Source organism: Equus asinus, chromosome 2 (assembly GCF_041296235.1).
Source record: "Equus asinus isolate D_3611 breed Donkey chromosome 2, EquAss-T2T_v2, whole genome shotgun sequence".
NCBI classification, from domain to species: Eukaryota; Metazoa; Chordata; class Mammalia; order Perissodactyla; family Equidae; genus Equus; species Equus asinus.
In genome coordinates this window covers 147,038,365-147,051,834 of record NC_091791.1, presented here as the reverse complement: position 1 = coordinate 147,051,834, position 13,470 = coordinate 147,038,365, and the positions used below count along the sequence as shown (strand labels likewise).

General features: G+C 39.5%; 1 protein-coding gene across 1 annotated transcript in view; it reads left to right on the top strand.

Moving 5' to 3' along the window:
* The window catches only part of SLC27A2 (solute carrier family 27 member 2), a 46,836-nt gene that overhangs the window by 25,213 nt on the left and 8,153 nt on the right, over nucleotides 1-13,470 (top strand). The window contains exon 5 of the mRNA XM_014852666.3: nucleotides 9,794-9,988. Coding sequence (XP_014708152.3) covers nucleotides 9,794-9,988 — 195 coding nt within the window. The remainder of the gene's footprint in view (nucleotides 1-9,793; nucleotides 9,989-13,470) is intronic.

Below are 13,470 nucleotides of genomic sequence, written 5' to 3'. Positions count from 1 at the left end.
TTCACTCCTATTGGTGGGTGTTTTTTTTTTTTTCTCCTCAGGAAGCCAGGAAGAAATATAACACACTGGTTGTTAAGACCACAGACTCAGGAATTTTTCTAAGATGGTAAATAACTTCTTCCCTGTGGAAGTCTCCCAAAAACAAGGAAGACAAGAAACAGACACACAAGTGCCATCATATTAGAAACTGAGACATGGCAACCAGGAACTGCGTAGTAGGGAGAACTGAAAGGTGCAGGTCACTGACATAGTAGAGTTGAGAGAGGAGAAACCTAAGAGGCAGGTACCCACAAGAAGGAAGCTGAGTGACTTCCTGAAGCTTAAGAAATTTGAGGCACCAAATACAGCTGAATGGCATAAGGTGTCAGGCTTGAAAACAGGAGGATTTTTGAAAGTGTGTAAGAAGCAGCTAGCCATGCTGTTTCCCTCTCCCACCCCTGTAAGAGACAGGAGGTTTATTCTCTGGAGAAGACCTAGAGGAGCTTTGAACTCAAGGACCCCAAGAGTGGAGGAGGGCAGAGGTGAGTCACTGAAACCAAAGATTGAGTAACTATCTACTTTCTGACCAGGGAGACCCTCAGCAACCTTATCCTGCACAGCTTCCAGAACTCCAGTAGCTAGTTTTTGCTTGCAGGCAAGCGATTGGAGGAAGGTAATTCTTAGGAAGAAGTAAGCTTTTCCAGAAAAGAAACTGGACATTGGCTCACTTCTCCATCACCAGACAGTACAGCCTACCTGGCAGTAGCCCCTTCCTACCACACAAAGCTGCTCAAACATCTTTTTGTTGCTTTATTCTTAAATATGAACAGACATCAAGGACCAGCAGAAACCTGAGGAAAGCCTCCAACAGGAAAGATCATGAAGAGAAAAGAAGAAGAAGCATCAATTCAAAGAACAGGAGAAGGCTTCCAAAAACCTATAATCAATATCCTTAGAGAAATTAGAGGAGATATTATATCCACAAAACAAGAAGAGCATGCTACAAAAAAAAAAAAAAAAAACACAGAATAAGACCTCCTGAAAAATAAAAATGTGTGGCTTAAAATTTTTTTAATCCACAGAAAGTTTGGAAGATAACGTTGAGAAAGTTTACAGAAAGTTGGAGAAAAGATAAAGTGATGTGCACGAGGGGAGACAAGATAAGAAAATTAGAGAATCAATCCAAAAGATCAAACATCTGATTAATAGGAAATCAGGAAAAGAGAATAGAGAAAATGAAGAGGAGGAAATTACTAAATAAATAATACAAGAAAACTTCCCAGGACTGAAGGGCAGATTGAAAGGGCCAATTGAGTAACCAATAAAATGAGTGGAATTAAAATTTTTTTTAAAAACTACACTATGATGAGATCTAAGACTACCAAAAAAAGAGAGGGAAAAGATTCTATAAGAACAACATTTGGATTGCTGGGAAGATGACAGCAGAGGAGGACTCTCAGCTCACCTCCTCCCATGGACTCAACAAATTTACAACTACTCTTGGAACAATTACCCCTGAGAGAGAACCAGAAACTGGATGAAAATAACCCCCACAACAAGGGACAGTGCTGACTGAGGTAAAAGAGACATAAATTCCTTTCTGAAGAGGAAAAAGCCACATTTTACCTCGACACTTTGTCTGGGAGCATTAAGGTATGAAACGTTCCCTGGAGGAGTGGGAGATCTGAGTGGAGAGCTTTGCTACAATAAGCAGCTTTCGTCAGCACACCCAAGACAAGGGTCATAAAATCTGCTTATATCTGACAAAATAGACTTTAAAACAAAACCTGTAACAAAAGACAAAGAAGGGCACTACATAATGATAAAGGGAACAATCCAACAAGAGGATATAACAGTTGTAAATATCTATGCACCCAACATAGGAGCACCCAAATATATAAAGCAACTACTAACAGACATATAAGGAGAAATAGACAGTAACACAATAATAGTAGGGGACTTCAGCATTCCACTTACACCAATGGATAGATCATCCAAACAGAAGATCAACAAGGAAACATTGGCCTTAAATGACACATTAGACCAGATGGACTTGGTAGATACATACAGAACACTCCATCCAAAAACCACAGAATACACATTCTTTTCAAATGCACGTGGAAAATTCTCCAGGATAGATCACATATTAGGCCACAAAAAAAGTCTCAGTAAATTTAAGATTGAGCATCTTTTCTGACCACAATGGTATGAAACTAGAAATCAACTACAGGAAGAAAGTTGGAAAAGCCACAAATATGTGGAGATTAAACAAAATCCTACTGAACAACAACTGGGTCAAAAAAGAAATCAAAAAATACCTGGAGACAAATAAAAATGAGAATATGACATTTACAGGAATTTTACAAAATTTACAGGATACAGCAAAAGTGGTTCTAAAAGGGACATTTATAGCAATACAGGCCTATATCAGCAAATAAGAAAAATCTCAAATAAACAATCTAACAGTGCACCTAAAGCAGCTATAGAAAGAAGAACAAACAAAGCCCAAAACCAGTAGAAACAAGGAAATAATAAAATTAGAGCAGAAATAAATGAAATAGAGACCCCAAAAACAGTGGAAAAAATCTGTGAAATCAAGAGCTGGCTCTTTAAAAACATAAACAAAATTGACACACCTTTAGCTAGACTCACCAAGAAAAAGAGAGAAGGCTCAAATAAATAAAATCAAAAATGGAAGAGGAGAAATTACAATGACACATCAGAAATACAAGAGATTGTAAGAGATTACAATGAAATACTATACACCAACAAATTGGATAATCTAGATGAAATGGATAAATTCTTAGAATCATACAACTTTCCAAAACTGAGTCAAGAAGAAAGAGAGAATTTGAATAGACCAATTACCAGGAAGGAGATCAAAACAGTAATCAAAAACCTCCCAACAATGGGCCAGCCCCATGGCCTAGTGGTTAAGTTCAACAAGTTCCACTTTGGCAGCCCAGGTTTGGTTCCTGGGCATGGACCTACACTCACCAGCAGCCATGCTGTGGTGGCAAACCACACACAAAATAGAGGAAGACTGGCACAGATGTCAGCTCAGAGTTAATCTTACTCAGAAAAAAACCTCCCAATAAATAAAAGTCCAGTAACAGATGGTTTCCCTGGTGAATTCTACCAAATCTTCAAAGAAGACTTAATACCTATCCTTCTCAAACTCTTCCAGAAAGTTGAATAGGAAGGTAAGCTTCCTGACACGTTCTATGAGGCCAACATTACCCTGATACTAAAACCAGACAAGGACAACACAAAAACAGAAAATTACAGGCCGCTATCACTGATGAACATCAATGCAAAAATCCTCAGCAAAATATTAGCAAATTGAAGACAATACATTAAAAAGATCATATACCATGATCAAGTGGGATTCATTCCAAGAATGCAGGAACATCCGCAAATCAATCAATGTAATACACCATATTAACAAAATGAAGAATAAAAACCACATGATCATCTCAATAGATGCAGAGAAAGCATTTGACAAGATACAGCATCCATGATTGATAAAAACTCTGAATAAAATGGACATAGAAGGAAAGTACCTCAACATAATAAAGGCCATGTGTGACAAACTCACAGCTAATACCATACTCGGTGGAGAAAAACTGAAAGCTATCTCTCTAAGAACAGGAACCAGACAAGGATGCCCACTTTTGCCACTCTTATTTAACATAGTAATGGAAGTCCTAGCCAGAGAAATCAGGCAAGAAAAAGAAATAAAAGCGATCCACACTGGAAAGGAAGAAGTGAAATTATCACTATTTGCAGATGACATGATTTTATATATAGAAAACCCTAAAGAAGCCACAAAAAAACTTTTAGAAATAATAAATGAATACAGTAAAGTTGCAGGATACAAAATCAATATACAAAAATCAGTTTCATTTCTATACCCTAACAATGAAGTAACAGAAAGAGAAATTAAGAAAACAATCCCATTTACAATTGCAAGAAAAAGAATAAAATGCCTACAAATAAATTTAACCAAAGAGATGAAAGACCTGTACACTGAAAACTATAACATATTGTTGAAATAAATTGAAACAGACACAAAGAAATGGAAAGATCTGCTGTGTTCTTGAATTGGAAGAATTAACATAGTTAAAATGTCCATACAGATTTCACAGAAAATCTACAATTTCACAGAAATAGAACAAAGAATCCTAAAATTTATATGGAACAACAAAAGATCCCAAATAGCCAAAGGAATCCTGAGAAAAAAGAACAAAGCTGGAGGTATCACACTCCCTGATTTCAAAATATACTGCAAAGCCAAAGTAATCAAAACAGCATGGTACTGGCACAGAAACAGACACAGAGATCAATGGAACAGAATCGGGAGCCCAAAAATAAACCCACACATCTATGGACAGCTAATTTTCGACAAGGGAGCCAAGAACATACAATGGAGAAAGGAAAGTCTCTTCAATAAATGGTTCTTGGAAAACTGGACAGCCACATGCGAAAGAATGAAAGTACACCATACACAAAAATTAACTCAAGATGGATTAAAGACTTGAATGTAATACCTGAAACCATGAAACTTCTAGAAGAAACCATGGGCAGTACACTCTTTGACGTTGGTCTTACCAGCATATTTTCAAGTACCATGTCTGACCAGGCAAGGGAAACAATAAAAAAAAAAAGGGACTACATCAAACTAAAAAGCTTCTGCACAGCAAAGGAAACCATCAACAAAACGAAAAGACAACATACCAATTGGGAACCAATTGCAAATCATATATCTGATAAGGGGTTAATATCCAAATATATAAAGAACTCATACGTATCTCAACAACAAAAAAATAACAACCCATTTAAAAAGTGGCCAAAAGATCTGAATAGACATTTTTCCCAAGAAGATATACAGATGGCCAACAGGCATATGAAAAGATGTTGAACATCACTAATTATTAGGGAAATGCAAGTCAAAACTACGATATATCACCTCACACCCATCAGAATGGCTATAATTAACAAGACAAGAAATAACAAGTGTTGGAGAAGATGTGAAAAAAAGGGAACTCTCATACACTGCTAGTGGGAGTGTAAGCTGATGCAGCCACTATGGAAAACAGTATGGATATTCCTCAAAAATTAAGAATAGAACAACCATACCATCCAACTATTCCACTGCTGGGTATTTATCCAAAGAACATGAAAACATGAATGCATAAAGATGTACGCACCTCTATGTTCATTGTGGCAATATTCACAATAGCCAAGATTTGGAAGCAACCTAGGTGCCCATCAAGGCACAAATAGATAAAGAAGATGTGGTATATATACACAATGGAATACTACTATGCCATAAAAAAAGATGAAATCTGTCCATTTGTGACAACATGGGTGGACGTTGAAGGTATTATGCTAAGCGAAATAAGTCAGAGGGTGAAAGTCAAATACCGTATGATCTCACTCATAAATAGAAGATAAAAACAATAACAAACAATCACATAGAGACAGAGATTGGATTGGTGGTTACCAGAGGGGAAGTGGGGAGCGAGGAGAGTGAAAGGGGTGATTTTCTCATGTGTATGGTGATAGTGGTAATTAGTCTTCCGGTGGTGAACATGATGTAATCTACACAGAAAAAATGAAATATAATGATGTACACCTGAAATTTATATAATGTTATACACCAATGTTACCTCAATTTTTTAAAAAATGGATTGCTTAATAAAGTACAATACCAAATAAACTTAAAAAGTTTGTTGGTAAAAAAAATAAACAACATTTGACTTGCCAACAGCAACACTGCAAGCTGGAAGAGAAAGGAGCCATGCCTTCAAAATTCTAAGTAAAAACTATTGCTTATCCGGAATTCTATATCCAACCAAATTGTTGATCAAGTATAAAGTAAAAATATTTTCAGACGTTCAAAGTCTCAAAAAAAACTTACCTCCTATGTACCGTCCTTTTGGAAGTTACTAGAGAAAATTCCATCCAACTAGGAGAGTGAAAAAAGAGAGCAGAAGACACAGGAGCCAGGAAAGAGAGGTGAACTCATCCAGATTGGAGCAGAAGGATAAAAGGAAGCACGATGGGAAAAAGGAAATTGCGTGGTCTGATAGATTTCACCGTGCGGCACATTGTATTTAGAGGCCGTTGAAGCGTGAAGAAAGACCTACAAATAGAAACTACAAAAATGAAGCAAATGGGCAGGCAGGCAGTTAAAATTCCAGGAAAAACAAACATTTGTTCAAGAAGTTGTTCATAGTATATTTCTTGGCTCATCAGTGGTATATCACGGGCAGAATAATGTGAGCATTGAATATTGATTTAACCAAAAAATTGTGATACTGGAAAAATGGGAGAGAGCTTAATCCTCATCTAGCACAACAGGAAATCAATAAATAACAGCTAAAAATGTTGAATCAAAAGATAGTGATATAAGCATTTAATTTAGAAATATGGAAATAAGAAGAAACACGTACAAGGGTTAAAAGTGTCTGCATCTGGGTCGTAAACTGATGGCAAAGATGAAGACAGGTGAGTGGAATAGGAGCGTTCTTCATTTGAAAGCCTTTCAGTGCTAGTTGATTCTTAAACTATGTGAGTGTCATTTTTTTTTTTTTTAATTAAGGAAAAGAGTGCTCTCCGAAGTCACATAGATTTGGATTTGAATCTTGGAGCAACTGTGTTGCTACCTGTGTGATCCTGGGCAAATTATTTTAAGCTACTCAAGGCTACATTTTCTCAAGTGTAATATGAAGCAAATACTTTATCACTGCTCATGTTTCAGTAGGATTCCTTAGAACCTTAAGTCAGATCATGCAGGTTCCATGCCTGACACATAGCGAAGACCCCAGAAAACATTTTCTGCTTCCTCTAATTACCGGGTGCCCTACATTCCTCCCTGATGGCCCTGACCTCTCACCCTTCATCCGCCATCTAATCCCAGTGTGGATGGAAGCCTCCCAGGTGGGATTGACCTCACTTCCAACATGGAATGGAAAGTTTGATCCTTGTTAAAGAGTAATGAGCAAGTGAGTCTTCACCTAAAATACAGCTCCTTTGAGGAGTGGCTCTCGTCATTAGGAAACACTCTGTCCTGTGGGAAAGGAAAATTAAAGCCCCCCCGGTCCTCTTAGCCACTGGTGAGTGAAAGTTTAGCTGAGAACCAGACATCTCAGAAGGCTCCAGGATCTCCATTTGGTGTCCACAAACATTTCCAGCCTATAGCCTTAATCCCTTCTGCTGGTGTAACAAGATCCCTCAGCTCATAATGAAAACTGAGCCCATGGTATTGTGACTATGAGCCCAGCTACATGCCACCTGCAGGTGACAGCTGCACCTGTGAGGCTGGCCAGCCGCCCACACACCCAGGCACCTGTGGCCTCCCGCACCCTAATCCCTGCCCTTGTGCCCATGTCCTTGCCATTAACTGTTGGACCGGGAACTTGGGGGTTTCCCGGTGGAGCTTATTTCTTCTTTCACTGCAGCGATTGCACATATGCAAAGCACAGGTCCGGCTCTGTGGGTGACAGAGAGAGAGGTTTGGCCTTAAATGAGTTTACAGTCTAATGGGGGAGAGAGATTTTCACCACCACTGGGACGAAGAAATGAGCTAAATGGGTGATCGTGGGCTACATATGGGATAAGTAAGGTCTCGGGTTTACATGTCAGAATGCTACTTTGGAGCATCTCACGCAGGCCTGGGAGCAGGCAAACCCCAGATCAGGGCATTTATTTATAAGTAAAAATAAGTATTCTTCAAATATTTGTGAAGTTTTATTCCCAGAGTGGCAGTGAGGGACGGCAGTGTGGGAGGCAAGGATGATCTCTGAAAAGCTGACGATCCTTACTGAGAATAGTGCCTTAAGGGACGGGGTGACCCTACAATTCACCATCCAGATGGGGACACTTGAGAGTGATAACCACATCGGGACAACAAGCATAAGCCAAGCCTGGCCCTGGCAAACCAGAATGATGCTTTCCCCCGACCCTGATAGGCACTTGGTAATTATAAAAGGGAATAGATTCAGTGACCTTTGGACCCAGGGAGCTTAATCAGAGAACAGATTCCCACTCAGTGAGAATGTCTGCAGTCATGCAAGTTCGTGCAAGTTCAAAAGGCTTCTTGGGGCCTGAGCACCCTGCTTAAGAACCGCTGGTATGGGGCCCCTGGTCTCTCTCTACACGTTTCCTCCTCAGAAAGTCTGCTCCAGGGGCCCAGTTTTTGTCAGTGACCAGTATCTGTCCACGTCTTCAGTTAGGACTCCTGAAAGAGCTTCACCTCCTAGTCTTGACCAAGGAGCTACTTAAGAATGAAAGGCATACAAGCTGTCCCCCTGGCTCCTTGGCTCCTCTTGAGTGGAAACCAATGCAAGGTTTGTTTTGGTTTGGTTTTTAACTGCCACATCAAAGGCCCTCCCCCTTATCAGAGAGCTGCCAGCCTCTCTCTCAGAACAGTTCTTTTCAAAGAAGGAATCTTATTCCAAAATCACTTCACAGTGACTTCACAGAGTAGGAAATAATGTAGAAAATGCTCCTTAGAACATTTGCTCTTTTAAGCAAGTTGCTGTTCCATCAAAGAAATTAATATTTGATGTGAGAGGAGAGTCCTAGTTACCTAGCACTGTTACCCCATTCCATTCTGTTTTCTCTTGGAGTAAAGGTTAGAGTTACCAAATTTGCAAGTTAAAATTATACTTATTTATTTACCTTTTTCTCCAACCAGCCTGTGATCTCCTGGAGGACGTAAATTGCCTCATTAATACTGTACAAAATATCATTAAAATTTCCATGGTTTGGACATATTTGTAGGGGCCTCATAAGTGATTATGGTTGAATGGGAAGCAAGCTGGTCCCAACCCCACCCCTCTTGCTAACACAAGCTCTCCTTTCAGTTCTTACATTCAAAACACCTTTTGCTGGGGCCAGCCCCGTGGTGTTTATGTGTGCTCCGCTTCGGCAGCCCAGGGTTCGCAGGTTCAGATCCAGATCCCGGGCATGGACCTACCCACTGCTCATCAAGCCATCCTGTGGCAGCATCCCACACACAAAGGAGAGGAAGATTAGCTCAGGAACCATCTTCCTCACCAAAAAAAAAAAAAAAAAACCAACAGAATTTCCTTTGTGATTTTTATTTGTAATAAAGCATATTCCTCCTAGGCCACCTAAGACAACTGGGAGCCAGCTTCCTCCCTCTCTTCCCCTTCACATCCCATTGGGACAGTTTCATTGTCTTGGTTCAGCTTTACCTGGTCTTGTGACCTCCAGTTCTACCTGTTATGTGAGGGCGTGATCTAGAGTCTTCTCTTCAGTCCCCCCCAGGCCCTAACAGTATTGCTCTTTAATGACTGTGGGAAATTATTCTTTCTCTCTCCTTGCACTGTGCTCCCAGTTTTCTTCTTCATCGTCAAGTGGAGGTGGTTCTTCAGATTGTGTCAGTCTCCACAGATCTTTCCCATGGGGCCCCTCCTTTCTGGAAATTCACTGAGACTCACCAGCTCCATCAAGAAAACAATCAACACGTTATTCTAACTTCAGATTGGATGTGGATTAAATGTTGGCATCACTTAGTTCCGTCAAATTGTCTCACCTTGCCTCTTAAAAATCAAACTGGGAAAATCCAAGCCTTTGGTTATTAAATCAGAGTGCTAGCTGTTGGTCCACACTGCATGTGTTGGGAAGGAAGAGGGAGTTGTGTGTGGAGGGGACAGAAAAGGCATGCACTCAGGTGAATTCATAACCAACAGAAATATGTAGAAACATAAAAGCAAAGATTAATATGTAAGTACAGGCTCCAGAGATGTTTCGATTTGGTCTCCTCCTCCTTCTACTGCAGAAACCAAATGATCGTGATCATAAAGTGAGACTGGCATTGGGAAATGGCTTGCGAGGAGATGTGTGGAGAGAATTTATTAAGAGATTTGGAGACATTGACATTCAGGAGTTCTATGCTGCCACCGAAGGCAATGTCGCCTTTACGAATTATACAAGAAAAATTGGTGCTGTTGGAAGAGTAAACTACCTACTGAGGGTAAGTACGTTGAAAAATGAGAGCATATCTGGAGATTTCTTAAAAGATACATCGTGATGATATAATTATTGGAAATTCATGAAGCATCAGAGCCGTGTCCCATTCCTATCACCAGGGGAGGCTTTGCTCCTTCTCTGTGACAATGACCTCAAAAAGACAGGGTGCTCGAAGTTAAAAACCTTAATTTCTGTGAATAACAATCCACTATGCCTTTTTCATCTGCAACTTATGTGAAGTCTTCATGATGCCATTTATACCTGCATATGATAAAACTCCTAAAGTTTCCCAGTTTCATAAGTTTACCGTACACTGTGACACAGCGTATTTCCGCTTCACGGTGCTGTGCGTCATAATCACCTGGGGAACTTTCTATATATCCAGTGCAGGGCCCCACCCTCCAAGCTTTGGATTCGGTTGTCCTGCGGTGAGGCCCAGTCATCAGTGTTTTTTTAAAAGCTGTTTAGCCAGGGTTAAGAACCACTCTCTAGACCTTTGAGAGAACTGGGATGCACCCCAGTTCTCGGATCTTGTGAACATTTGTGTTCACCTAGTGACTCCACCAGAAAGGTATTTCTTATTTTTTTAATTGAGATGTAATTGACATATAGCATTACATTAATTTCAAGTGTACCATATAATGATTCGAGGTTTGTATATGTTGCAAAATGATCACCACAGTAAGTGTAGTGAACATCCATCACCTCACATAGTTACACATTTTTGTCTCTTGTGATGAGAACTTTTAAGATCTACTATCTGAGCAACTTTCAAATATACAATACAGTATTATTCACTATTGTTACAATGTTGTACATTACATCCCCAGGAGATATTTATTTTGTAACTGGAAGTTTGTACCTTTTGACCAACTTTACCCATTTCACTCACCCCTCACCCTTGGCCTCTGGCAACCACCAATCTGTTCTCTGTATCTATGAGTTCATTTTTTTAATCTATATTCCACATATAAGTGAGATCATCTGGTATTTGTCTTTCTCTGTCTAACTTATTTCACTTAGCATAATGCCCTCAAACTCGATCCATGTTGTCACAAATGGCAAGATTTCCTTCTTTTTGTGGCTGAATGATATTCTATTGTATATATATATACGAATCTTCTTTATCCATTCGTCCATCAATAGACACTTAGGTTGTTTCCATGTCTTGGCTATTGTGAATAGTGCTGCTACGGACATGGGGGTGCAGATATCTTTTCAAGTTAGTGTTTTCATTTCCTTTGGATAAATACCCAGAAGTGGAATTGTTGGATCATATAGTAGTTCCATTTTTAATTTTTGAGGAACCTCCATATGCTTTTCCATAGTGGCTGTACCAATTTACATTCCCACTAACAGTGCACAGGGGTTTTCTTTTCTGCACATCCTCACCGACACTTATTATTTCTTGTGTTTTGGATAATAGTCATTCTAACACGTGTGAGGTGATATCTCACTGTGGTTTTGATTTGCATTTCCCTGATGATTAGGGATGTTGAGTACCTTTTCATGTGCCTGTTGGCCATCTGTATATCTTCTTTGGGAAAATGTCTGTTCAGATCCTTTGCCCATTTTTTAATTGGATTGTTTGTTTTTTCAGTCTTGAGTTAGAGGAGTTCTTTATATATTTTGTATATTAACCGCTCTTCAGATATATAATTGGTATTTCTAATTTTTAAGCCAGATCACATAGCAGTCTCTTTTCCCTCTCATTCATTTTATTGCCTGGGGTCTCCAGACAATTTCTTTGCCTTTTTCGTGCTTGAGCAGTCAGCCTTCCAGATGACCACCAGTATGCAAAATTCCAGGAAGAAGCAGCGAATACTGAGCCTCCACTGGCTTGAGCAGTCACTGCTGTCAGTATGCCTCTAGCAGCCCATCCCGCCTGGCCGTGAAACAGCCACACCAGGGCTCCCAAGCAACCTGTGTCCCCAGGAACTGACCAGCAGAGGACAGAGGGCTGTAATCCGTGTGCATAAGACGTCTGGCTCTCGAGCTCAAATTGCATCACCATCACATACTAGCTAAGTGACCCTGAGCAAGTCACTTTATGTTCCTTCGACCTCAATTTCACCATCTGTAAAACAGAGATAAAAGAGAAAATATAGAGCCCAGTGCCTGGCCCAAACTCAGTGTTTTAAGGGAAAAGGAGTGTTGAAAGGTTTAAATTAAATACTTATGAAAAAACCCTTAGAGGATATAGCCTAATGCCTATCATGTAAGAGCCCTGAATAATTGTTAGCTGTAATAATTATTGTCATGCCATTCCTTATATTCTGGCCTGATCATAAGGCGTTCCTGAGTCCAAAGAACCTCTCTGATAATGACAGCCAAGCTACACTTTACAGGTCTCTGCTCTGTGCTCCACACCTGAGCTGTCTAATACAGTAGCCACTAGCTACACATGACGATTTAAATTGAAATTATGTCAATAAAGTTTGTAATTCAGCTCTTCAGTTGAACTAGCCACATTGCAAGTACTCAGTAGCCACATATATTTAGTGATTACCATGTTGAGCAGTACACATATAGAACATTTCCACCATCACAGAAAATTCTACTGGGCAGCTCCACTACAGACCAAGAATCTATTTCCCACCCCGCTCTGGACCTGCTGTGGAGAGGGTCAGTCTTCTCTAGTTAGCTTCAGTCCAACCTGTAGTAGCTCAAACCTTAGAGACCCAGGCTAAATGCAGTTCAGAACAAAAGAGGGCAGAAAGCTGAGTTGAGGCATGGTGCAAGCTATCTGCGTTGTTACTGTTGATCCTCAGAAAGATGAATTGAAAGGAAGTTTTTGTTTTAAACCAAACCTGAGGACCTTAGAAGCTGGTGCTGTATATAACGAGATCTTTGCTTCTCATCCAAGATTGCCATGTTTTATTGTCAGTTTTTCTACTTTAAACAAAACCATATTTTTCAAAAAACTAAAAAAAAGAAAAAGGAAGATGTCCCTTCAACTGATGCGGAAAGCAGCATTGGCTACCACCCCCAGATTTTCTACATTCTTGCAAATAGACGAGATCTACATTTGTCGACCGTGAATGCTACTTGGTTTTTAATGGTTGTCTGCTACTATCAAAGCGTATGATTGGTTAATTTGTGATATAGACCTGAATACAAATTTGAAATGGACACAGCAATAATGGCTAGTAATTACATCTAAATACTGTCATATTTGCATTTTCTGTCAATAGAGAAAATAATATACTTATTGCTCTTACTGAATTACATGAATTTAAATTCTTACGCCATTGAATTATAGTATATATGAAATATGATGGAGTTTTAATAACTTTATAGCCATGGGCATGAAATAATTATACTACTGATCCTTAAGTACATTGGAGAATGTGTCCCTGGAAATGGGAGACATCTAACAGTGGCATATTAAGGTTATACAAGATTTTTAAAACCCACTTGTGATTTGTCCACCAAAAATATGTGTGAGAATGGTCATAGCTTTAGTTTTAATAGTCCAAAACTGGA